Raw genomic sequence first — 27,572 nt, 5'->3', positions numbered from 1 at the left:
CTCACTTTCTGTTATGAGAACTGTATTTGAGTATGGGCCCTGGAGACAGACCTCAGTTCAAGTCCCCGCTCCACCATGTACTAGCTGCAAGGCCCTAGGCAGCTCTTAGTCGTCACCTACGGAAAAATAAAACATGGGGCAGGGGAGGAAGAACAGGGCCTCTGTGAAAGGATCTGGTTCCAGCACACAGTGACCTGCTCTAAAATAACTTGGTTTTTTGGGCTGGATGCTGTGGCTCACGCCTGTAATCCCAGCACTTTGGGAGGCCGAGGTGGGCGGATCACGAGGTCAGGAGATTGCGACCATCCTGACTAACCTGGTGAAACCCCGTCTCTACTAAAAATACAAAAAACTAGCCGGGCGAGGTGGCGGGCGCCTGTAGTCCCAGCTACTCGGGAGGCTGAGGCAGGAGAATGGCGTGAACCCGGGAGGTAGAGCTTGCAGTGAGCCGAGATCGCGCCACACACTCCAGCCTGGGCGACAGAGCAAGACTCCGTCTCGAAAAAAGAAAAAAAAACTTGGTTTTTCTCACTCGGGCAACACTAATACAACTATTTCCTCGATAAAGTTGTGCAGCCCTTCTAGAAGCCAGCTCACACTGAAGAGCCATGTGGGGCGTGTGGCAGATCACAAGGGTGGAAAGAACGCTCCCCTCCTGGGTGATGGGCTGGGTACAATGAACAACAGCCCAGGTGACACCCAGAGGGTTAACGGGTCCAGGTGCTGACAGCTGTCACCATCAAGTGCCACGGGGATTGGGAAAATACTTCTTTTCTAGGTGCCTCAATAAGAATTTGACTCTGTCAAAACCTAAATTTGTAGTGCTTTACACTAGAAATCACATTAAATCCATGTAACTCTTTTAATAAATAAATCATATTCATGGCTTAGATTTTAAATCACATTTACAGATGAGGGAAAACTTCTAGGCCTAAACAGGTAACAGTCAAGCGACTACTGCTGGAAGGAGTGGTGCGCCACACGCACCTTAAGCCTCAAGAGTGGGGACTGCAGGGCCAAACACCAAAAACATCACCTCTAGGCCAGACGGAGAGTGGAGACCCAGGAAGCCCATGTGACCACCATCCGCCCCCTCCCCTAGTGCTGGAGAACCAACTGGACACTGTGTTACTTTCAGATGAACTGGAGGTGGGTCCTGATCATATTACATGAAGCTTTCCACCACTGTGAACAATTAGGCAAGGCATGAGTGACAGGAGAGGCATCACTGATAAATACAGAGCAATACTGGGGCAGTAAAGAGGAAACTACAGAGACATTCGTGTTTCTTCAAATATCAGAAGCTTGCACATCACAGCGGGAGAGCTGAGGATGAGCTCCACCTCCTGAAGGCTTAGTCCAAAAACTTCCTGTTGGCATTTGCACCAAACAAGGCTCCCCGGACTTCTGGCATCATCTGTGGAGAGAAGGTGTAATAAATATGCAATGTCAGCTGGAGCAGTTGTAGAGTACTGCACATCTTAACCACAGGTGGAAAGCCACGAACCTACATGGCTGCGAAGGACTCACAAAGCCACGCACATCAAAGCCACCCTTTCGTTCCCTGAAGCACAGTAACACATTCATTGGTGAGAAGCTTGACTCATCCCAAATCTAGGGTTCAGACTGCTTACAAAAGGGACACATTTAAAAAAACCAACAAAAACCCTAAAGTCACTACTATCTCAGACTTAACTCATCATAATCATCTCATCACAATATGCTAGGTCACCTACACTCTTTCTTCAATACACATTTACTGAGTGCCTACTATGGCCACAGCAGCCGCACAGAACACTTCCAATGCCAGTTTAGGCTGAAAGCACTTGCTACAGCCACTGATGAATCCTTAGGAGGACTTAACTCTGGATTTCTAAGGCTCTGCTGTCCAACAGGGCAGCCCCGGCTATAGCTGGTTATTGAGTGCTGAGAAACTGAATTTTTCGGTTTCATCAAATATCTGTGAGTGAGTAGTGGCTATGATACTGGATGAGACAGTGGCTACTAGGAAACAATGTTCTGAGGTTTAAGTTACCAGAATATGAAAAAATCAAGGTGAAAGTGCTTTAGTTATAAGACAAGTATCTGCATAAACAGTAAACTGCCCATCTAGGTCAGGGAATAACTAGGTTAGCAGCCACAGCAATAGACTACCACTAGAAGGCTAGAAGATGCCCAGCATTTTAGAACAAATGGAATTTTCCTGGCTTGTTTCCTAGAGTTCATGTGTACAAATCTGGAAACATCTGAAAAGCCAGCAGCTTTATGATAATTCCTTTAAACAAGTATTTGTGGCCTCGTGCGGCGGCTCACACCTGTAATCCCAGCACTTTGGGAGGCCAAGGCGGGTGGATCACCTGAGGTCAGGAGTTTGAGACCAGGCTGGCCAACATGGTGAAACCCCGTCTCTACTAAAAATACAAAATTAGCCGGTGTGGTGGTGTGTGCCTGTAATCCCAGCTACTCAGGAGGCTGAAGCAGGAGAATCACGTGAACCTGGGAGGTGGAGGTTGCAGTGAGTCGAGATTGCACTCCAGCCTGGGCAAAAAAGAGTGAAACTCCATCTCAAAAAAGCAAAACAAAACACAAGTATTTGCTTTAGTTTCCATGATTACTGTTACAGAAAAAACTTGTCAGCACCTTACATGTAGTAAAATGTACAAATTTGAATCCTAGGTCAACAAAACCCTTGTTCTGAACCCAAATTCACCCTCATGTAAATGTTATTACCTTAGCAAATGCTACTGCATGCCCAATTCTCATTCTTTTTGAGCAAATGTCCAAAAATGTGGAAGGACAGCAACAAATCCCAAATACCAGGGAATGGACATGTGTTGTCTGTCCCACTTCAAAGTAACAGCAGACCAACTACCAAGAAGTACCCCCACACTCACCTGCTGGGCTATGAGATCCAGCCGGCTTTCCAGGGTGTTGGAAACCTTTATTTTACGATCCCCATTATAGATCTCAACTCCACCAGCTCTGCAAAAAAAAGCACAGGAAATAATCATTTTCAGAGTTGAGAAAGATACATGGTACCCTTTACTCCCGCAGAGGAATGCCCTCGTCTTGGTGTGTAGACTGTGCAACCTAAGCAACAGGCTTGAAAGGAACTGAAAAAGCTTCCGAAGATGTAACGCACAGTTGGTTTCAAGACACCTCCATCCCTGCCCAGACGTCCATTATATCAAACAGTGTAGTATTTGCACACAACCATCACACATCCTCCCCTATATTGTAAATCATGTCTACAGCACCTAAAATAGCTAAGACAATGTAAATGGTTGTTACACTGTAGTGTTTAGGGAGTGAAAAGAAAAAGTTGGTTGAATTCACAGGTGTGGACCCCAAAGATACAGAGAACTAACTACATTCATCTCAATAACTCATTTACCAGGTGACACTGTGTTTTTTTGTTTTTTTTGAGACTCACTCTGTTGCCCAGGCAGGAGTGCAGTGGCGTGATCTCGGCTCACTGCCACCTCCGCCTCCTGAGTTCAAGCAATTCTCCTGCCTCAGCCTCCCGAGTAGCTGGGATTACAGGCACCTGCCATCATGCCTGGCTAATTTTTGTAGAGACGGGGTTTCACCACGTTGGCCAGGCTGGTGTCGAACTCCTGACCTCTGGTGATCCGCCCACCTCAGCCTCCCAAACTGTTGGGATTACAAGAGTGAGCCACCGCGCCCGGCCTGTGTCAATTTGATTTTATGTTACAGAACCTGTTTTAATAATCACAGCCAGCCCTCCCCAACAAAATGAAAAAGGAAGGATTTCATCTCAGTTTGCAAATCAAGAGTCCTCATCTGAATGTTTTCTTAAGCCCAATCCTGCTCATCACTGATAAGGCCCTATCACGACTGCATGTGTGTCTGATAAAAGACGTCACTGCTGGCCGGGAGTGGTGGCTCACCCCTGCAATCCCAGCATTTCGGGAGGCCGAGACAGGTGGATTGTTTCCATTCACAAGTTTGAGGCCAGCTTGGCCAACATGGCGAAAGCCCATCTCCACTAAAAATACAAAACTTTGCTGGGCACGGTGGGGCACCTGTAGTCCCACCTACTTGAGAGGCTGAGACAGGAGAATTGCTTGAACCCAGGAGGCAGAGGTTGCAGCAAGCCGAGATGGTGTCACTGAACTCCAGCCTGGGCAACAGAAAGAGACTCTGACTCAAAAAAAAAAAAAAAAAAGAGGCCAGGTGTGGTGGCTGACGCCTGTAATCCCAGCACTTTGGGAGGCCAAGACGGGCAGATCACGAGGTCAGGAGATCGAGACCATCCTGGCTAACACGGTGAAACCCCATCTCTACTAAAAAATACAAAAAACTAGCCGGGCGAGGTGGCAGGCGCCTGTAGTCCCAGCTACTCAGGAGGCTGAGGCAGGAGAACGGCGTAAACCCGGGAGGCGGAGCTTGCAGTGAGCTGAGATCCGGCCACTGCACTCCAGCCTGGGCCATAGAGCGAGACTCTGTCTCAAAAAAAAAAAAACAAAAAAAAACAAAAAAAAACCACCTGTACTTGCTATTCTATTTCTTTTTTCTTTTTTTTTTTTTTTTTTTTTGAGACGGAGTCTGGCTCTGTCACCCAGGCTGAAGTGCAGTGGCCGGATCTCAGCTCACTACAAGCTCCGCCTCCCGGGTTCACGCCGTTCTCCTGCCTCAGCCTCTGGAGTAGCTGGGACTACAGGCGCCCGCCACCTCGCCTGGCTAGTTTTTGTAGTTTTAGTAGAGACGGGGGTTTCACTGTGTTAGCCAGGATGGTCTCGATCTCCTGACCTCGTGATCCGCCCGTCTCAGCCTCCCAAAGTGCTGGGATTACAGGCTTGAGCCACCGCGCCCGGCTTGCTATTCTATTTCTAAGGAACCTAATTACTAGGCATACACAATTCTTGTTTTGATAAACTATTACTTAGAAGGAGGGAGTAACTACCTCAGCATCCAATACAGAGATCCGGTCCTAGCTTTCATTCTGGTGGCCACCTCCCCGCAGAAGGAATGCAGTGACCATAAATTAGACTTTTTTTTTGTTTTTTGAGATGCAGTCTCACTCTGTTGCCAGACTGGAGTCCAGTGGCGTGATCCTGGCTCACTGCAAACCTCCGCCTCCCGGGTTCAAGTGATTCTCCTGCCTCAGCCTCCTGGGTAGCTGGGACTACAGGTGCGTGCCACCATGCTCAGCTAAGTTTTGTATTTTTCGTAGAGACAGGACTGGACTGTGAGCAGAGGGTGGGCTGGTATGATAGGGAGTCTGGCTCCCTAGGCCATGTTGGCCAGGATGGTCTCGATCTCTTGACCTTGTGATCCGCCCACCTTGGCCTCCCAAAGTGCTGGGATTACAGGCGTGAGTCACCACACCCGATGATACTAGACTTTTAGAGTGTATTTAGCCAGCCAACAAGGGAGAACAACAGAGCGCAGCCAGAACAGGAGCAGCTGCAAGAAGAACACATTACAGCTCTAGCCTTGTGTCTAAGAGTGTGTTGGCGAAAATACCATTTGAAAAAGGCCCAGTATAAAGGCCACTCTCCCAGGGAGAGAAAGTAGCTGTTAGCAGCAGGAATACTCCTTACATGTCTTCAGGCAGGTAGGACTCCTGGTCAATTTGGACATCTACATCATTTTTGGTAGCAATTTTGTACATAGGGATTGCCTTCTGCACTGCAGCCTGGAAATACAGAAAACAATGAGAGGTATTACTAGAAACTATGAAGCAGGTATCCAAAAATTCAACAGACTATACAAGCAAGGATATTTCCATTTATGCCATGTAAAAGAACAGAGGCACTGCTGGTGGGAATGTAAAACGGCACAGTCACTGAGGAAAAATGACAGTCTGCACAGAGGAGGGAAGAGACGCGAATGGTTTCTGTCAAGATTTAACAGGGCTTGGCCAGGCGTGGTGGCTCACGCCTGTAATCCCAGCACCTCAGGAGGCCAAGGCGGGTGTGGATCACGAGGTCAGGAGTTCAAGACCAGCTTGGCCAAGACGGTGAAACCCCATCTCTACTAAAAATACAAAAATTAGTGAGGCGTGGTGGTGCGCACCTGTAATCCCAGCTACTTGGGAGGCTGAGGCAGAGAACTGCTTGAACCTGGGAGGCGGAGCTTGCAGTGAGCCGAGGTCACACTGCTGCACTCCAGCCTGGGTGACAGAGCAAGACTCCATAAAAAAAAAAAAAAAAAAAAAAAAAAAAAGTTTAACGGGGCTTGGCAGGTGATTAAACATGCCAGAGGCAGTTATCAGGTTTGAAACATGGATCAGCAGGAGGAAGATACATTATCCCCCTAACTGAGAGTGTTAGAAGCTGGAGGTGCGTAAGGAGGGAAGGGAAGGAAGAGAAGTTTGGCTGCTGACGTGAGCTTAAACTGGTAGTTGCAGATGAGGGGGGGACAGCAGGCACCAGAAACAGTGGTGCCATGCCATACCCACAAGGATGGTTCTGATCAAAACAACAGTATAACGGTCCTCAAAAAATGAAGCACAGAATTACCACATGATCCGGCAATTCTACCTCTGGGTATACAGACAAATGGATAGAAAGCAAGACAGATATCCATACACCCACGTTTGCAGCAGGATTATTCACAGTAGCCAAAAGGTGGGAACAACCCAAGTGCCCAGTGACAGATGAACGGATCAGCACAACGTGGGGCACCCACACCGTGGAATATTATTCAGCTTTACAAAGGAAGGGCATTCTGACCCACACTACAGGACCTTGAAGGCATTATGCTAAGTGATATGAAACAGTCACAAAAGGACAAATACTGAATGTTTCCACTTATATGAGGTGAACAGGGGAGAAGAGAGGAGATAAACAATGGAGAGTTAGTGTTTAATGAGCACAAAGTTTCACTATGGGAAAATGGAAAAGTTCCGAAGATGGATGATGGTGATGGCTGCACAATGTTGTAAATGTACTTAATGGCACAATGTATGGTTAAAATGGTAAATGGTATGTATATTTTACCACAATTGAAAAAAAAAAAAAAAAGAAAGAAAGGCTGGGCACGGTGCCTCACGCCTGTAATCCCAACACTTTGGGAGGCCGAGGCAGGTAGGTCACAAGGTCAGGAGTTCAAGACCAGCACTGGCCAACATGGTGAAACCCTGTTTCTACGAAAGATACAAAAAATTAGCCAGGCATGGTGGTGTGCGCCTCTAATCCCACCTACTTGGGAGACTGAGGCAGGAGAATTACTTGAACCCAGGGGGAGGAGGCTGCAGTGAGCTGAGATTAATACTACTGCACTCCAGCCTGGGCAACAGAGCAAGACTCCATCTCAAAAAAAAAAAAAAAAAAAAGCCGGGCGCAGCGACTCAAGCCTGTAATCCCAGCACTTTGAGAGGCCGAGACAGGCGGATCACAAGGTCAGGAGATCGAAACCATCCTGGCTAACACAGTGAAACCCTGTCTCTACTAAAAATACAAAAATTAGCCGGGTGTGGTGGCAGGCGCCTGTAGTCTCAGCTACTTGGGAGGCTGAGGCAGGAGAATGGCGTGAACCAGGGAGGTGGAGGTTGCAGTGAGCCGAGATCGCACCACTGCACTCCAGCCTGGGCGACAGAGCGAGACTGTCCCCCCCCCAAAAAAAAAAAAAAGAAAAAGAAAAAGAAAAGTGGGTTTTTACCACTATCTTGCAATTCGTGTGGTGGACATAATTAATAAAGTCTTGTCTTTGAACAATATTGTGCACACTCAAGTAACCATGTAAATAAATCCTTTCTTGGAAGAACTGAAGACCAGCCACATTTCTATTACTTTGTTGAACAAATCAATGCATCTATTCAAGAGTTCCTTGTTTTCATATCTAATGCAGCACCACTTTGGAGAGCTAATCACCAATTCTGGACACTGATACTGTAGAACTTTCAAGAAAAAGCTTGCTTGGCACCCAGAAATATCATGGTGTTATCTAGAGAAGGCTAGTGAGCAACTGAAACCTCCCTCCACTGAATGACATCACCTTGGTGAATTCTCCATTATGATGTTGAGCTCTGTTTTACAGGTTAATAAATGAGGCTGTCAGCATAAACACAGACTGGGGTTACTGAGATGGTTTCTAACCTTTTATTATAGTGGAGAATGTACAGTTAAGGGGAATGAATATCTATGTTCTCTAGCTGGCACACACTTTCTTTCCTAGTGCACAAGTAACTTAGGGAGACAAACTATAATAAAAATGCAAATAGGCTGGGCACAGTGGCTCACGCCTGTAATCCTAGCACTTTGGAGGACCGAGGTGGGTGGAGAACTCAGACTCAGAGCTGACCAGACTCTCTGGGTGCCCACATTCTTCCTCTAGGTATAGGAACACATTCAGTGAGGTTAGAGCTCAGCCTTGCTTGTCTGGCAATAGGCTACCTCCTAAGATGGCACTGCCTATCTTTGTTCCAACCCAAAGTGCTGTTTCCATTATTTGATTTTTAGATTACAGTATTACCAAGTTCCTAGAAAGAGAGAAGGATACTAGCTTGGATGGCAACTTGACTCTTAAGAAAACAGATTAGAGGCTGGGCGCGGTGGCTCACGCGTGTAATCCCAGCACTCGGCGAGGCCGAGGAGGGTGGATCACAAGATCAGGAGATCGAGACCATCCTGGCTCACACGGTGAAACCCGTGTCTCTACTAAAAATACAAAAACTAGCCGGGCGCCTGTAGTCCCAGCTACTCGGGAGGCTGAGGCAGGAGAATGGCGTGAACCTGGGAGGCGGAGCTTGCAGTGAGCTGAGATCGCGCCACTGCACTCCAGCCTGGGTGACAAAGTGAGACTCTGTCTCAAAAAAATAAAAAAATAAATAATAAATAAATAAATACAGGCAGGTCGGGTGCGGTGGCTCACACCTATAATCACAGCACTTTGGGAGGCCAAGGTGGCTGGATCACGAGGTCAGGAGTTCAAGACCAGCCTAGCCAAGAGATCAGCCTGGCCAATATGGTGAAACCCCATCTCTACAAAAAAAACAAAAATTAGCCAGGCATGATGGCGGGTGCCTGTAATCCCAGCTACTCGGGACACTGAGACAGGAGAATTGCTTGAAACCAGGAGGTGGAGGTTGCAGTGAGCTAAGACCGCGCCACTGCACTCCAGCCTAGGCAACACAGCAAGACTCTGACTCAATAAAAAAAAAAAAAGAAAATAGATTAGAGGCTTCAGTACACTTAAATACCTACAATGTGTTAAAACTCCTATAATTCCCATGGTTGAGCTGTTTTCTATTAGAACATGCATTTCATCCTAACATTTTGATGGATGGATGGAAGGAAGGAAGGAAGGAAGGAAGGAAGGAAGGAAGGAAGGAAGGAAGGAAGGAAGGAAGGACAGAAAGAAGGAACGAACAGGGCACAGTGGCTCATGCCTGTAATCCCAGCACTTAGGGAGGCCAAGACGGGTGTATCGTGAGGTCAGGAGTTCAAGACCAACCCAGCCAAAATGGTGAAACCCTGTCTCTACGGAAAAAAAAAAAAAAAAAAAAAGGCCAGGCGCGGTGGCTCAAGCCTGTAATCCCAGCACTTTGGGAGGCCGAGACAGGCGGATCACGAGGTCAGGAGATTGAGACCATCCTGGCTAACACGGTGAAACCCCGTCTCTATTAAAAATAAATACAAAAAACTAGCCAGGCGAGGTGGCGGGCGCCTGTAGTCCCAGCTACTCAGGAGGCTGAGGCAGGAGAATGGCGTGAACCTGGGAGGCGGAGCTTGCAGTGAGCTGAGATCCAGCCACTGCGCTCCAGCCTGGGCGACAGAGCAAGACTCCGTCTCAAAAAAAAAAAAAAAAAAAACACACACACAAAAATTATTTAGGCATGGTGGCATGTGCCTGTAATCCCAGCTACTTGGGAGGCTGAGGCAGGAGAATCGCTTGAACCCAGGAGGCGGAGGTTGCAGTGAGTGGAGATACTGCCATTGTACTCCAGCCTGGGCAACAGAGTGAGACTCCATCAAGAAAAAAAAAAAAAGAAAAAGAAAAAGAAAAGAAGGAAGGAAGGAAGAGAAAGAGTGAAAGGGAGAAAGAGAAAGAGGAAGAAAGAGAAAAGAGAGAGAGGAAGGAAGGAAGGGAGGGAGGGAAAGATAAAAAATTATCCTAAGTTCTTTACCTTTACCAGAGGGAAATCTTGTTTCCTGCAACGAACAATCATTCGGGGCTCCAGCAACTGGTACAAACCCTGGAAAAAATAGTACATACAATCAGTAGAAAATGCAAACTATAAAATAAAGCAACAGGCCGGGCGCAGTGGCTCAGGTCTGTAATTCTAACACTTTGGGAGGCCAAGGTGGGCGGACTGCCTGAGCTCAGAAATTCGAGACCAGCATAGGCAACAAGGCAAAACCCCATCTCTATTAAAAATTCAAAAAATTAGCCTGGCATAATGGTGCACGCCTATAACTCCAGCTTACTCAGGAGGCTGAGACAAGAGAATGGCGTGAACCCAGGAGATGGAGGTTTAAGTAAACAGAGATGATGCCACTGCACTCCTGCCTGGCTGACAGAGTGAGACTCTGTCTCCAAAAACAAAATAAAAATAAAAATAAAATAAAAGAGCCAGGCGTGGTGGTTCACGCCTGTAATCCCAGCACTTTGGGAGGCCAAGGTGGGTGGATCACGAGATCAGGAGATCAAGACCATACTGGCTAACACTGTGAAACCCCGTCTCTATTAAAAATACAAAAGGCCGGGCGCGGTGGCTCAAGCCTGTAATCCCGGCACTTTGGGAGACCGAGACGGGCGGATCACGAGGTCAGGAGATCGAGACCATCCTGGCTAACACGGTGAAACCCCGTCTCTACTAAAAACTACAAAAAACCAGCCGGGCGACGTGGCGGCGCCTGTAGTCCCAGCTACTCGGGAGGCTGAGACAGGAGAATGGCGTGAACCCGGGAGGCGGAGCTTGCAGTGAGCTGAGATCCGGCCACAGCACTCCAGCCTCCAGCCTGGGTGACAGAGCGAGACTCCGTCTCAAAAAAAAAAATAAAATAAAATAAAATAAAAATAAAAAAATAAAAATAAAAATACAAAAAAGTAGGCCGGGTGCGGTGGCTCACGCCTGTAGTCCCAGCACTTTGGGAGGCCGAGGTGGGCAGATCATGAGGTCAGGAGATCGAGACCATCCTGGTTAACACGGTGAAACCCCGTCTCTACTAAAAATACAAAAAAAATTAGCTGGGCGTCGTGGCGGGTGCCTGTAACCCCAGCTACTCGGGAGGCTGAGGCAGGAGAATCGCTTGGACCTGGGAGGTGGATGCTGCAGTAAGCCTGAGACTGCGCCACTGCACTCCAGCCTGGGTGACAGAGTGAGACTCCATCTCAAAAAAAATACAAATTGAAAAAATTAGCTGGATGTGGTGGCGGGCGCCTGTAGTCCCAGCTACTTGGGAGGCTGAGGCAGGAGAATGGTGTGAACCTGGGAGGCAGAGCTTGCAGTGAGCCGAGATCATACCACTGTACTCCAGCCTGGGCAACAGAGCAAGACTCCGTCTCAAAAATAAATAAATAAATAAATAAAGCAACAGTAAAATAGGATGTTTCTATAGTTCTTTCATTTAGGTTGGAAAAACTTCCCCTGGTAGGTTCCAATAACAGATGGCATATACCACACGAGACCATGGAAAGATCAATCTATCACAAACCAGATAAATGAACCCAAACCTTTGGTCGTAGAAACAAAATTCATGCAGATGCCTTATAACAACCAAGCTGAGGACAAATATTATTGTAATTAACATAAGTAAAATAAGGATTTCGAGCTTAGTGGTAAACAATTAAAACATATACAGTGTTTGGTTGGAATCCTAAATCTAAAGCAATTATTTTAGTGGCAAAATCAAATTAAGGGAATTTAAAGTTAGCCATTGCAAGCAAATTTGAACCTTAAGTCATGTAAGACTACATAAATGAGTAGCAGGCTGGAAGTCTTATCCAACCAGACAGATTTACTATTTTCCTACGCAGCACACATTTTAGATATGGTCAAGAGTGGAAGGGAAAAAGCTAACAGGAAAAAAAAAGGGTGAAAGGAAAAAACTACGATGAGAAAGCAGGAAAAATAGAGCTGGTCCTAACAGGCATGCTAAATTTTCTCAGAACTGTGGCTATTAACAGTAGATCTGGTCTGTGAGGGTACCTGGAGAACCAGTCCATCCAGCAGCACCTGATACCTGGTTGTATCCTTTACCACCTTGCTGAGCCTCTGTTTTGCTTCATTTAGTAGGTCCTACAGAGATGAGAACAGATAAAAGTTATCTACACATCTGGGCAGTCAGCTCAGAACCCACTGTGAGGCTGATTCTGGCTCATGCCCAGCTGCCTCACATTTTATTGCTGGGATTTCATTCAACACACATTCCCTGAGATCTGAGATAAAGCAGGTGCTGTGCTGGGTCCAAGGAAGCATGTAACACCATCTCTGCTCCCAGGGAGTCCACGGCCTAGCAGAGAACAGCTCAGGTAACCATCAGTTCAGAAACCGACACAAGTGACTGACATGGGAAGATTCGCACGGTGTAACTTGGAAAAGCAAGCTATTAAAATGCTTATACAAGATTACCCTTTTTTTTTTTAAGGAAAAAAACAGATGTCTGGCTATAGATTGAAATACCAACGGTCTACCTCTGGAAGGCTAGATTATGAATAATTTCGATTTTGTTTGTTTGTTTTTGAGATGGAGTTTTCCTCTTCTAACCCAGGCTGGAGTGCAGTGGCGTGATCTCAGTTCACCCCAACCCCCACCTCCTCCTGGGTGCAAGCAATTCTCCTGCCTCAGCCTCCCGAGTAGCTGTGATTACAGGCACCTGCCACCACGCCCAGCTAATTTTTGTATTTTTAGTAGAGACAAGGTTTCACCATGTTGGCCAGGCTGGTCTCAAACTCCTGACACCTCAGGTGATCCGCCCGTCTCAGCCTCCCAAAGTGCTGGGATTATAGGCTTGAGCCACCGCGCCCCGGCCAATTTTCTTTGTTAGTTTGTATTTTCTAATCTGTCTCCAATAAACACTGACTTCTATAATAAAAATAACTAAAATAAGATCACTATCAGGAAAAAAATCTCAACATGGCTGAGAACACACTGGATATCATTTGTTAAGTAACAAGGCTTAGGGGCTAAAAGAAAACTCAAGGTTTTTTGGTTTTTTTTTTTTTTTTTTTGAGACAGTCTCGTTCTGTCACCCAGGCTGGAGTGCAGTGGCACGATCTCGGCTCACTGTCACCTCTGCTTCCCAGGTTCAAGCAATTCCTCTGCCTCAGCCTCCTGAGTAGCTGGGATTACAGGCGCACACCACCACACCCGGCTAATTTTATTTTTAGTATAGACGGGGTTTCACCATGTTAGCCAGGATGGTCTCAATCTCCTGACCTTGTGATCCACCCGCCTCGGCCTCCCAAACTGCTGGGATTACAGGATTTTGGCCACTGTGCCCAGCTGAAACTACCAACATTTAACAGCAACCCATGCAGACAACTCAACCACTGTAAATACCTTCCTAATATAAATACATGATCTAAAACTATACAAGCCAATGAGCAAGTGACAGCTGGGACTCAATCTAGAATGGTCTGACTGCAGACTCTTCCCTGCCTTCTAGTCCAATGCCCATCTGCTCAGGCCCAAGGGAAAGAATCAGCTGGCAGAACCTGCCAGGAGCACCACAAGGCAGCGGCTGGTCATGTCTCCTCTCCCCAGGCCATCACTTAACCGTCCCAGTGGGCTCTATCTGAAACTTATTCACACATTTTGACACCAGTAAGTGCAAATAAGCCCAGATTGGGAAAAAAAAAAAAAAAAAAAAAAAAAATCAGGAGCACCCATGTTAACATCCAATTATTATTATTATGTTTTAAAGACTGAGTCTCACTCTGTTGCCCAGGCTGGGATGCAGCAGCGTGATCTCAGCTCACTGCAACCTCCACCTCCTAGGTTCAAGTGATTCTCCTGCCTCAGCATCCCGAGTAGCTGGAATTACAAGTGTGCAACACCACGTCTGGCTAATTTTTGTGTTTTTTAGTAGAGATGGGGTTTCACCATGTTGCCCAGGCTGGTCTCAAACTCCTGGACTCAAGCAATCCACCCGCCTTGGCCTCCTAAAGTGCTAGGATTACAAGCATGAGCCACCACGCCCAGCCAAGCTCTAATTTTTTTTTTTTTTTTTTTTTGAGGCGGAGTCTCGCTCTGCCGCCCAGGCTGGAGTGTAGTGGCCGGATCTCAGCTCACTGCAAGCTCTGCCTCCCGGGTTCACGCCATTCTCCTGTCTCAGCCTCCCGAGTAGCTGGGACTACAGGCGCCCGCCATCTCGCCCGGCTAGTTTTTTTTTTTTGTATTTTTTAGTAGAGACGGGGTTTCACCGTGTTAGCCAGGATGGTCTTGATCTCCTGACCTCGTGATCCGCCCGTCTCGGCCTCCCAAAGTGCTGGGATTACAGGCTTGAGCCACCGCGCCCGGCCCAAGCTCTAATTTTTAAATGGTTTTTTTGGTGTGTGTTTTTTGTAGGGACAGGGTTTCACTACCTTGCCCAGGCTGGTCTTGAACTCCTGTGCTCAAGTGATCCTCCTGCCTTGGCCTACCTAAGCTACCTAATTGTTAGGATTACAGTCATGAGCCACCATATCCGATATATACATATATATGTGTGTGTGTATATATATACGTGTGTGTGTGTGTATATATATGTGTGTGTGTGTGTGTGTTTATATGTGTGTGCGTGTGTGTGTATATATATTTTTGGAGACGGAGTTTCACTCTTGTTGCCCAGGCTGGAGTACAATGGCGCTATCTTGGACACTGCAACCTTTGCCTACCAAGTTCAACTGATTCTCTTGCCTCAGCCTCCCAAGTAGCTGGGATTACAGGCATGCGCCACCATGTCTGGCTAATTTTGCATTTTTAGTAGAGACGGGGTTTCACCATGTTAGTCAGGCTGGTCTCAAACTCCTGACCTCAAGTGATCCATCTGCCTCGGCCTCCCAAAGTGCTGGGATTATAGGCGTGAACCACTGTGCCCACCCCATGCCTATGCTGTGTTTTCTAATAAAAAGTAAAATAGATTAAAAGACCTCAAGAGCATCGCCTAAGTATTTTATTATGGTATAAAATATGAATGGTGCTGCCCCTCTGTAGACTAAGATATAGTGATGGCATATCCAATTTGGTTTTTTGTTTACCTAGAAACAGACTAACCACTTACAGTAAGTTATTTGCAGAGAAATGTCTCTTCTTTTTATTTCATTTTTTTCGGAGACAGAATCTCGCTCCGTTGCCCAGGCTGGAGTGCAGTGGCATGATCTTAGCTCACTGCAGCCTCCACCTCCCGGGTTCAAGCAATTCTGCAGAGAAATACTTGCATAACTCTTATTTAGTAATTAGAACGCTTTCCCTCCCCCAATTAGAAAAATAAATCATTTGACTTTCTTAAGCCCAAAATGCAAAGATTCCAAATACCAAGTGATAGACATAATTTCTGTCTTTAGAAACTTTTGGCCGGGTGCGGTGGCTCATGCCTGTAATCCCAGCATTTTGGGAGGCCGAGGCGGGCCGATCACGAGGTCAGGAGATCAAGACCATCCTGTCTAACACGGCGAAACCCCATCTCTACTATAACGTACAAAAAATTAGCCGGGCGTGGTGATGGGCGCCTCTAGTCCCAGCTACTCGGGAGGCTGTGGTAGAATGACCTGAACCTGGGAGACGGAGGTTGCAGTGAGCCGAGATTGCGCCACTGCACTCCAGCCTGGGTGACAGAGCCAGACTCTGTCTCAAAAAAAAAAAAAAAAAAAAAAAAAAAAAGAAACTTTTAACACTTAAATATTTATTTATTCTAAGATTTTGGCTTATAATACATATTCTGTCCCCAAAACAAACAAGATTTAATGCCATTCATTGGTCAATGAATCATACATTCACTGATTTATATTTTAAGTTAAATAGAGCACACCACTTATTAAATGGAGAAAAAGTAATCATACTGTATGATAATTATTTTAAAGAAACATTATCGGCCGGGCGCGGTGGCTCAAGCTTGTAATCCCAGCACTTTGGGAGGCCGAGACGGGCGGATCACGAGGTCAGGAGATCGAGACCATCCTGGCTAACACAGTGAAACCCCATCTCTACTAAAAAATACAAAAAACTAGCTGGGCGAGGTGGCAGGCGCCTGTAGTCCCAACTATTCGGGAGGCTGAGGCAGGAAAATGGCATAAACCCGGGAGGCGGAGCTTGCAGTGAGCTGAGATCCGGCCACTGAACTCCAGCCTGGGCGACAGAGCGAGACTCCGTCTCAAAAAAAAAAAAAAAAAAAAAAAAAAGAAACATTATTATTATTATTATTTTGAAGACAGAGTCTCGCTTTGTCACCCACGCTGGAGTACAGTGGCCCGATCTTGGCTCACTATAACCTCTACCTCCCGTGTTCAAGTGATTCTCCCACCTCAGCCTCCTGAGTGTTACAGGTGTGCACCACCTTGCCCAGTTAATTTTTGTATTTTTAGTACAGACAGGGTTTCACCATGTTGGCCGGGCTGGTCTTGAACTTCTGATCTCAAGTGATCTGCCTGCCTCGGCCTCCCAAAGTGCTGGGATTACAGGCTTGAGCCACCGTGCCCAGACTTAAAGAAACTTTAAAATGCAGTCTTTAAAGGGAGGCATAGGTGGGAAGACTGCTTGAGTCCATCAGTTTGAGACCAGCCTGGGCAACATAGTGAGACCTTGTCTATGTAAAATTAAAAAAAAAAAAAAAAGAAAAAAATCAGGTGAGTGTGGTGGTGAACACCTGTAGTCCCAGCTACTAGGGAGGCTAAGGTGCAAGAATCCCTTGAGCCCAGGAGTTTGAGGCTGCCGTGAGTCATTATCATACCACTGCACTCCAACCTGAGCAACTGTGTCTTTAAAGACTCAAGAGAAAGCACAGCCTCAGCCACATGCTGTAAACCCAGTATTCTGAGAGACCGAGGCGGGCTGATTCCTTGAACCCAAGAGTTTGAGGCCAGCCTGGGCAATAGAGTGAAACTCCATCTCTACTAAAAATGATTATTTCATATTTAGGCTTGGGTCTCATCCCCAAAATATCTTATTATGTATACGCAAATATTCCAAAATCCAAAAAATCTGAAATCCAAAAAACTTCTGGTCCCAAGCATTTCAGATGAGGGATACTCAACCTGTCTATAAGACATCTGGCTGAGAGAACTCTCAGCTCCTCCCCACCAAGAGTCCTCTAACATTTTTCCTCTTGTGCTGGAATCACCCTGTCCACACTGGTCACACAGACAGGGATAGACAGTCCGAGCATGGAGACGAGGCTACTCCAGTAAATTAAGTAATACCAAGTTGTGGAGCGTGCCACTGGCCATTTGTATGAGGAATCTACTATGGAAACGGTAATTAAGGACTTTTAAAAGGCCAATTCGTTTAGTCTAAAAAAACTAAACTCTAGCTAAGCAGGCTAGAACCTAACTGATATAAACTGTATTATCCCTTATCTGAAGCACGCCTGTCCACTATATCACCATGGGGGAGAAAGGTAAATTTCTATCAATAATTACCATCAGTGTGATAAGCTACTAACATTCCAGTGAGACACCCTTTGATGTGATTCCAAGCTCAAATAACTTTCTGGTTCTAATCTGGCGCCTCAGGTAGCTTTTCCATAGCTGTCTCTCACTGTCAACTACTGCAGTTCACATGTGGGCTTATCTGTATTTTATGAGTTTGGAAGGGAAAATCTGTCCAACTGAACCTAACTGCCCTGAGGATTCTGAAAATATTAGGAGTTTGCTCCTCAAAAGCAGGAAACCAAAACCTGATTATGATGTCAACAACAAAACCGTGTCTCCCTGGCCCTGCGTAGTCTCAAGAGCCAGTGGGCATTTCTTTCTTTTCTTTCTCGTTTTTCTTTTGAGACAGAGTCTCACCTTGTCGCCCAGGCTGGAGTGTCGTGGTACGATCTTGGCTCACTGCAACCGCCACCTCCCGGGTTCAAGTGATTCTCCTGCCTCAGCCTCCTGAGTAGCTGGGATTACAGGTGCACACGACCATGCCCGGCTAATTTTTGTATTTTTAGTAGAGACAGGGTTTCACCATGTTGGTCAGGCTGGTCTCGAACTCCTGACCTTGGGATCCACCCTCCTTGGCCTCCCGAAGTGTTGGGATTACAGACATGAGCCACCGAGCCTGGCCAAAGACATTTATTTCTATTTCATCTCTAACCACAGCAATAGAAATCTCCACTTCAGTACCAATGTCTCAGAATTTAAATGTTATTGGTTATTTATTCTCCTTTAAAAAAGAAAACTTGGCCAGGCGCCGTGGCTCACAACTGTAATCCCAGCACTTTGGGAGGCTGAGGCAGGCAGATCACCTGAGGTCAGGAGTTAGAGACCAACTTGGCCAACATGGTGAAACCCTGTCTCTACTTAAAATACAAAAAATTAGCCTGTAATCCCAGCTACTCGGGAGGTGAGGCAGAAGAATTGTTTGAACCTGGGAGGCAGAGCTTGCAGTGAGCTGAGATCGCACCACTGCACTCCACCCAGGGTGACAGAGCAAGACTCCATCTCAAGAAAAAAGAAAAGAGAAGAAAACTTAAACTTATGGCCAGGTGTAGTGGCTCCCGCCTGTAATCCCAGCACTTTGGGAGGCCGAGGCAGGCGGATCACCTGAGGTCGGGAGTTTGACACTAGCCTGACCAACGTGGAAAAACTCCATCTCTACTAAAAATACAAGATTAGCCAGGCGTGGTGGTGCATGCCTGTAGTCCCAGCTGCTTGGGAGGCTGAGGCAGGAGAATTGCTTGAACCCGGGAGGCAGAGGTTGCGGTGAGCCAAGATTGCGCCATTGCACTCCAGCCTGGGCAACAAGAGCAAAACTCCGTCTCAAATAAAAAAAAAAAAAAAAAAAAAGGCCGGGCGCGGTGGCTCACGCCTGTAATCCCAGCACTTTGGGAGGCCGAGGCGGGCGGATCACAAGGTCAGGAGATCGAGACCATGGTGAAACCCCGTCTCTACTAAAAATACAAAAAATTAGCCGGGCGCGGTGGCGGGCGCCTGTAGTCCCAACTACTCGGAGGCTGAGGCAGGAGAATGGCATGAACCCAGGAGGCGGAGCTTGCAGTGAGCCGAGATCGCGCCACTGCACTCCAGCCAGGGGGACAGAGCGAGACTCCGTCTCAAAAAAAAAAAAAAAAAAAAAAAAAAAAAAAAAAAAAAAAGAAAGAAAACTTATGAGTAAGTTTTGAGGTTTGGGGAAATGATAAGAAAGAACTATCATTCATTCAACACTCATTTTGTTTCAGGCATTATACTAGTCACGTTACCTAAGTGATCTAATTTTTTTTTTTTTTTTTTGAGGCAGAGTCTCACTCTGTCGCCGGGGCTGGAGTGCAGTGGCCGGATCTCAGCTCACTGCAAGCTCCGCCTCCCGGGTTCACGCCATTCTCCTGCCTCAGCCTCCCGAGTAGCTGGGACTACAGGCGCCCGCCACTTCGCCCGGTTAGTTTTTTGTATTTTTAGTAGAGACGGGGTTTCACCGTGTTAGCCAGGATGGTCTCGATCTCCTGACCTTGTGATCCGCCCGTCTCGGCCTCCCAAAGTGCTGGGATTACAGGCTTGAGCCACCGCGCCCGGCCTTTTTTTTTTTTTTTTTTTGAGACAGGGTGTTGCTCTGTCACCCAGGCTGAAGTACAGTGGCACAATCATAGCTCACTTCTCCTGCCTCTGCCTCCAGAGTAGCTGGGACACCACCACGCCTGGTTAATTTTAATTTCTGGTAGAGACAAGGTCTTACTGTGTTGCCCAGGCTGGTCTTGAATGCCTGGGCTCAAGCTATCCTCCTGCCTCAGCCTCCCAAAGTGTGGGGATTATAGGCATAAGGGATGGTGCCTGGTCTCCTATTTTTTAATAGGAAATGAAGGGTTCAAAGGAGTCAATGGGGTTTAAAAATCTGCCCACTGAACAGCCGGGAAGGGTAAAAATGAACTTAAACCTCAAAAGAATTCCAAAGTGTGCACTCTTTTTTTTTTTTTTTTTTTTGAGACAGAGTCTCACTCTATCGCCCAGGCTGGAGTGCAGTGGCCGGATCTCAGCTCCCTGCAAGCTCCGCCTCCCAGGTTTACGCCATTCTCCTGCCTCAGCCTCCCGAGTAGCTGGGACTACAGGCGCCCGCCACCTCGCCCGGCTAGTTTTTTGTATTTTTTTAGTAGAGACGGGGTTTCACCATGTTAGCCAGGATGGTCTCGATCTCCTGACCTCGTGATCCACCCGTCTCGGCCTCCCAAAGTGCTGGGATTACAGGCTTGAGCCACCGCGCCCGGCCTAAAGCGTGCACTCTTAATCCTGGAAAACATCTGGGCAGACAAGGAAAAAGGATCAATACAGAAAAATATCTATAAAGGATTACACGACTTAGAACAAAGCAGCAAACAGCTTGACTCTTTTCTTTTTTCTTTTTTTTTTTTTTTTGAGGCAGAGTCTCACTCTGTCGCCGGGGCTGGAGTGCAGTGGCCGGATCTCAGCTCACTGCAAGCTCCGCCTCCCGGGTTTACGCCATTCTCCTGCCTCAGCCTCCCGAGTAGCTGGGACTACAGGCGCCCGCCACTTCGCCCGGCTAGTTTTTTTTTTGTATTTTTAGTAGAGACGGGGTTTCACCGTGTTAGCCAGGATGGTCTCGATCTCCTGACCTCGTGATCCGCCCGTCTCGGCCTCCCAAAGTGCTGGGATTACAGGCTTGAGCCACCGTGCCCGGCCGACTCTTTTCTTTTAATTTTCACCCCGGTTCTGTATTTTCCCCCTTCCTTCCATCTTTTGTCAATATCCTTTTCTAACTGCGTGACAATTTCCTTTCCTTTCACAACTTCTTATTCTATGGATAAACTAGAAGTAGAATGTTTCAGAATAGCAAAATCCATTCAAAGCATGTATGTGTGCTTTTATGTAGATTGAATCCTGTTTGATCTACATCATCTCACAGTCTGTTTCAAAGCATGTATGTGTGCTTTTATGTAGACTGAATCCTCTTTGATCTCTATCATCTCACAGTCTGTTTCCTCATTACTCCACATCTCTTATTTACAGGGTTCAATGATGGCAAGAAGTTAAGACTGTAAGCGGTTAAAAAAGAAACAAGTATCTTTAGAATAACTGAAATTACATAAATGTTTATATTCTCAAAATTCTCATTATAAGTCAGAGAAATAAAAGCTCAAGCTATATACTGAATTCAAGTTGCATGCAACAGTATACTTGGATTTGTTCCAAAAGAGATTAAAACACACAGCCCAGCTGGTGAACAGGCCATGCACCCTGCCTTCAGCTCCTCACCTCACATGCACTTCTCCCTTCTCACGCCATAACAATCTGGCTTTCTGCCTTCATCAGTCCAGTGAAACTGCTCTGGCAAATGTAAGAAATGACATCTTGACTGCAAGATCCAAAGACCACCATGCTCTTCCCACTGTAATTCTCTCAAACACTGAACACTGTATTAGAGACCATTTAAGTTTGCGGTTCCCTTGGCTTCTCTGTATTCAACATAACTGTATTCATTCCCCCCGCGTTTCCTTAGCAATTTATTTTCTATTAAATCTGATGCTTCTCAGTTTATTTGGCCCGCTTCTCTTCTAATTCTCCATCCAAAACCACAGGGCTCTCATCTCTGTCCACAGCTCCAGCAGGGACTTCTGTGTTGTCTCCACATAAGCTCCTCTTCTCTCCTAACAGACTCATAGAGCTTCACCTGGAATCCTAAGGCAATTTAAACGCAACGTTTTTTTCACCATTCCTTACCTGTTCTTCCTATATTTCTTTCTTTCTCTTTTTTTTTTTTGACATGGAGTCTTACACTGTCGCCAGGCTGAAGTGCAGTGGCATGATCTTGGCTCACTGCAACCTCCGCCTCCCGGGTTCAAACAATTCTCCTGCCTCAGCTTCCCAAGTAGCTGGGATTACAGGCACCTGCCCCCATGCCCAGCTAATTTTTGTATTTTTAGTAGAGATGGGATTTCACCATGTTTGCCAGGATGGTCTTGATCTCTTGACCTCACAATCCACCTGCCTTGGCCTCCCAAAGTGCTGGGATTACAGGCATGAGCCACCGCGTCCGGCCTGTTCTTCCTATATTTCTAATCTTCATTCCATCTACCAGTTGCTCAGACTACAAACCCTTACATCATTCTTGACTCCTTTGCGTTCACTCATCACAACTGTAAGTCACCAAGTCCTACAGATCCTACCTTTTTAGGATCTCTGGAATAGGCCTATCTTCTCTTTCTGCTGCCACCATTCTACTTCTTGACTAGGAAGGTAAGCCATACCCTCCCTGTTTCTACTCCACATGGTCACCAGTGGTGTTTCTCTAACACAAATGTAACCATTAAACACTGTTTCTCAAAGTGTGGTTCTCAGACTACCCGCACCAAGATTACCCTGAGCTGCTTGTTTAAATGCTGACTCCTGACTAGAATATAAAAGTCTCTGGAAATGGGAAAGTTAGAGAATTAGGGTTGGGTGCAGTGGCTCACGCCTGTAATCCCAGCACTTTGGGAGGCTGACGGCAGATCACCTGAGGTCAGGAGATCGAGACCAGCCTGACCAACATGGAGAAACCACATCTCTACTAAAAATACAAAAGAATTAGCCAGGCATGGTGGTGCATGCCTGTAATCTCGGCTACTCGGGAGGCTGAGGCAGGAGAATCGCTTGAATCCGGGAGGTGGAAGTTGTGGTGAGCCAAGATCGCTCCATTGTACTCCAGCCTGGGAAACAAGAGCGCAACTCGGTCTCAAAACAAAAAACAAAAAACAAAAAACAAAAAACAGAGAATTAGCTAAAAGGATAAAGTCCATATTCTTCAGCAGACACTCAAGGCCCTTCTAATCAGACCCTAATATGTGGCCTGTTCTCTGCCCACTACTCACTCTGCCAGACTACCTCCATTTCCTGTACATGTCAAATTCAGGCCTCGGTTTTTCACTCACACTGCTCTCTCCGTTCTGTCTCCCATCTCATGACTAATTCTTCAAGTCATGCTCAAACAGCTGTAGTGGAGATATATTATCTTGTCCAGGTCCTTTTAGACTGCAGACTCCTCCTAGAGGAGCTAGCACAATACGGGACACATGGGATAAACGTACTGTTAAATTCTATTTTTTTTTTTTTTTTTTGAGACAGAGTCTTGCTCTGTGGCCCAGGCTGGAGTGCAGTGGCGTGATCTCAGCTCACTGCAAGCTCCACCTCCCAGGTTCACGCCACTCTGCCTCAGCCTCCTGAGTAGCTGAGACTACAGGTGCCCGCCACCACGCCCGGCTAATTTTTTGTATTTTTATTTTTATTTTTATTTTTTTTTTGAGACGGAGTCTCGCTCTATCGCCCAGGCTGGAGTGCAGTGGCCGAATCTCAGCTCACTGCAAGCTCCACCTCCCGGGTTTACGCCATTCTCCTGCCTCAGCCTCCCGAGTAGCTGAGACTAAGTTAGCTGGGACTACAGGTGCCCGCCACCTCGCCCGGCTAGTTGTTTTGTATTTTTTAGTAGAGACGGGGTTTCACTGTGTTAGCCAGGATGGGCTCGATTTCCTGACCTTGTGATCTGCCCGTCTCGGCCTCCCAAAGTGCTGGGATTACAGGCTTAAGCCACCGCGCCCAACCATGATCTGAATTTTATCTATGCCACTTCAAATTTTCCCTCTGAGGCCAGCCATGGTGGCTCTTGCCTGTAATCCCAGCTACACAGGAGGCTGTGTGGGAAGGACTGCTTGAGCCCAGGAGTTTGTGAGCTATAAGTGCACCACTGCATTCCAGCCTGGGCAACATAGCCAGACCCTGCCTCTTTTTTTTTTTTTTTTTTTTTTTTTTTGAGACGGAGTCTCGCTCTGTCACCCAGGCTGGAGTGCAGTGGACGGATCTCAGCTCACTGCAAGCTTCGCCTCCTGGGTTTACGCCATTCTCCTGCCTCAGCCTCCCGAGTAGCTGGGACTACAGGCACCTGCCACCTCGCCCGCTAGCTTTTTGTATTTTTTAGTAGAGACGGGGTTTCACCGTGTTAGCCAGGATGGTCTCGATCTCCTGACCTCGTGATCCGCCCGTCTCGGCCTCCCAAAGTGCTGGGATTACAGGCTTGAGCCACCGCGCCCGGCCAGACCCTGCCTCTTTAAAAAAAAAAAAATTCCTTCTAAAAGCCAACTAGTAATTTTTTATGTATTTTAATAGATTTAAGGCAGCTTACAGAAGTATATCTAATGAAAAGGTTAACTACTTTTTAAAAAGCAAATTAGAAAAAGTAGCTAATAAAATATAAACAAGTGGATTAAAAAATTAGAGCAAAGAGAAAATAAGGGAAAGAAATAATAAGTCAAAATTAGAAGTCAAGTCAAATCCGGCCGGGCATGGTGGCTCACGCCTGTAATCCCAGCACTTTGGGAGGCCGAGGTGGGCAGATCACGAAGTCAGGAGTTTGAGACCAGCCTGGCCAACATGGTGAAACCCCATCTCTACTTAAAATACAAAAAACTAGGCGGGCATGGTGGCGGGCGCCTGTGGTCCCAGCTACTCGAGAGGCTGAGGCAGGAGAATGGCGTGAACCCGGGAGGCGGAGCTTGCAGTGAGCCGAGATTGCGCCACTGCACTCCAGCCTGGGCAACAGAACGAGACTCCGTCTCAAAAAAAAAAAAAAAAGAAGTAAAGTCAAATCCACTAAACCTATGGGTTGTTTACATCCAGTTATGAAAGGTCAGGATACCATCTAAGACACAGCAGCATCAGAGAATGTATCATCAAAACCATTTCTGGCCGGGCGCGGTGGCTCAAGCCTGTAATCCCAGCACTTTGGGAGGCCGAGACGGGCGGATCACGAGGTCAGGAGATCGAGACCATCCTGGCTAACACGGTGAAACCCCGTCTCTACTAAAAAATACAAAAAACTAGCCGGGCGAGGTGGCGGGCGCCTGTAGTCCCAGCTACTCGGGAGGCTGAGGCAGGAGAATGGCATAAACCCGGGAGGCGGAGCTTGCAGTGAGCTGAGATCCGGCCACTGCACTCCAGCCTGGGCCACAGAGCGAGACTCCGTTTCAAAAAAAAAAAAAAAAAAAAACCATTTCTATAATATGTTAGATGATCTTTCTCAGAATCCTTTCTATTCTTAATATTATTAACCTTCAAAAAGGCAGCATTAAAAAAAAACCTAATTATAAAGCCTATTAATTAAGATTATAACCTTTTGCTATAATGTTGTGTGTTATATAGCCCTTACTACTTATATTTAGGAATGCTGCCAAGACATTAACATTACACGCCTCTAAACTTTTTTGACTTATACAAATAATAATATCTAAGCAGATGTCACAGTTTCTTACTTTGGGCATAAATAATGAAAAGACTATAGTCAAGAGGCTTGCTGGGCATTAGGACCCAATAAGCTAAGAATATATATATATATATATATATATATATATATATTTTTTTTTTTTTTTTTTTTTTTTTTGAGACGGAGTCTCGCTCTGTCGCCCGGGTTGGAGTGCAGTGGCCGGATCTCAGCTCACTGCAACCTCCGCCTCCCGGGTTTACGCCATTCTGCTGCCTCAGCCTCCCGAGTAGCTGGGACTACAGGCGCCCGCCACCTCCCCCGGCTAGTTTTTTGTATTTTTTTTAGTAGAGATGGGGTTTCACGGTGTTAGCCAGGATGATCTCGATCTCCTGACCTCGTGATCCGCCCGTCTCGGCCTCCCAAAGTGCTGGGATTACAGGCTTGAGCCACTGCGCCCGGCCTATATATATTTTTTTTGAGACAGAGTCTTGCTCTGTCACCCAGGCTGGAGTGCTGTGGCAGGATCTCGGCTCATTGCAAGCTCCGCCTCCCGGGTTCACGCCATTCTCCCACCTCAGCCTTCCAAGTAGTTGCAACTACAGGCGCCCACCACCACGCTCGGCTAATTTTTTGTATTTTTGGTAGAGACGGGGTTTCACTGTGTTAGTGAGGATGGCCTTGATCTCCGGACCTCATGATCAGCCCGCCTCGGCCTCCCAAAGTGCTGAGATTACAGACGTGAGCTGCCGCGCCCGGCCTAAACTAAGAATATTTTATCTACACAGGCCTATTGTGAGAAGAAAGGGTTATCACTGGTGGAGACGGAGATGGGGATGGAGAAAGGGAACTAACATTTCTTAAATACGATATGACAAATGTTATATGCCAGAGGACTTACATGTGTTCTCATTCGATTCTCATAAGTACTCTGAACCAAACACTATAATGTATATACATAACATAGATAATGAATACAAGAGAAAACTGAGGATGGGAAACAAGTAATTTAGACAAACGAGTATGGCAGAGTTGACATTTAAACTTATAGCTGATTGACTCTTAAGCCCCAAGCCCTTCTACAACAAACTACCTTCCCTAAGACATACTGTTGGCCGGGCACGGTGGCTCACGCCTGTAATCCCAGCACTTTGGGAGGCTGAGGCGGGCGGATAACAAGGTCAGGAAATTGGGACCATCCTGGCAAACATGGTGAAGCCCCGTCTCTACCAAAAATACAAAAAAATTAGCCAGGCGTGGTGGCAGGTGCCTGTAGTCCCAGTTACTCTCCCAAAGTGCTAGGATTACAGGCGTGAGCCACCGCGCGCAGCGTTATTTTTCTTAAGAAAACATTTCAGCATCTTGACTTCCCATTTTTGTTAACGGATCCACCATTCTCCTAGTACATCCACACCTGATACTCAGAATTTAGTGATGGACTTGGAAGAAAAGGCAGTCAGTCAATGTCTGGAAAGTCTTCCTGTAAAATCCATCAACACTAACACCGCGACTCAGTTCTCACTGCCACCATCAATTAATAAGAAGTGACAATCTAGTAAGAACTGATCAATCTAACGGCCGGGCGCGGTGGCTCAAGCCTGTAATCCCAGCACTTTGGGAGGCCGAGACGGGCGGATCACGAGGTCAGGAGATCGAGACCATCCTGGCTAACACGGTGAAACCCCGTCTCTACTAAAAAATACAAAAAACTAGCCGGGCGAGGTGGCGGGCGCCTGTAGTCCCAGCTACTCGCGATGCTGAGGCAGCAGAATGGCGTAAACCTGGGAGGCGGAGCTTGCAGCGAGCTGAGATCCGTCCACTGGACTCCAGCCTGGGCGACAGAGCAAGACTCTGTCTCAAAAAAAAAAAAAAAAAAAAGAAAGAAAAAAAGAATTAATCAATCTAATAAGAACTGACAACTTGGAATACCAGTTTGTCTTTCTGTCTCACCTAAGAAAACAGTATGTCTTCCATTTATTCAAGTTCTAGATTTTTAGTTTTATACCTGTTTTTATATAGGATTTACTCCTAGTAATAATTTCAGTAGCTATTATAGAGAGATCTACTTTTTATTTTACAGTCACAATGAGTAACAGTGGAAACAGCAGGCATCCCTGTTTGGTTTATGAATATAATCCAAATAGCTCTACACTTTCTCAATGAAGTGGTATGCTTCTGGAGGTTTCTGCCCTCTTCCTTAGAGGACTGTAATACTTTCCATATGGTTTTCTTTTTTCTAGCCTCTTCCCTGTTAAATTTAGCCTGCATGCTTATATCGTGAGCCTTATCTATGATATTC

At 46.6% G+C, this 27,572-nt stretch overlaps 1 protein-coding gene across 1 annotated transcript in view; it reads right to left on the bottom strand.

Annotated features, from left to right (window-relative positions):
* Positions 1-838: 838 nt before the first annotated feature.
* ATP6V1E1 (ATPase H+ transporting V1 subunit E1) overlaps positions 839-27,572 on the bottom strand; it is a 47,753-nt gene continuing 21,019 nt past the window's right edge. The window contains exons 5-9 of the mRNA XM_030915046.1: positions 12,122-12,211; positions 10,097-10,165; positions 5,568-5,662; positions 2,895-2,982; positions 839-1,417 (exon numbers count right to left, since the gene is read on the bottom strand). Of these exons, the coding sequence (XP_030770906.1) occupies positions 1,355-1,417; positions 2,895-2,982; positions 5,568-5,662; positions 10,097-10,165; positions 12,122-12,211 (405 nt within the window). The 3' untranslated portion in view covers positions 839-1,354. The remainder of the gene's footprint in view (positions 1,418-2,894; positions 2,983-5,567; positions 5,663-10,096; positions 10,166-12,121; positions 12,212-27,572) is intronic.

This window comes from Rhinopithecus roxellana, chromosome 13 (assembly GCF_007565055.1).
Source record: "Rhinopithecus roxellana isolate Shanxi Qingling chromosome 13, ASM756505v1, whole genome shotgun sequence".
NCBI classification, from domain to species: Eukaryota; Metazoa; Chordata; class Mammalia; order Primates; family Cercopithecidae; genus Rhinopithecus; species Rhinopithecus roxellana.
The sequence above is the reverse complement of the archived record's forward strand: the minus strand, read 5'-3'. Positions and strand labels throughout refer to the sequence as shown.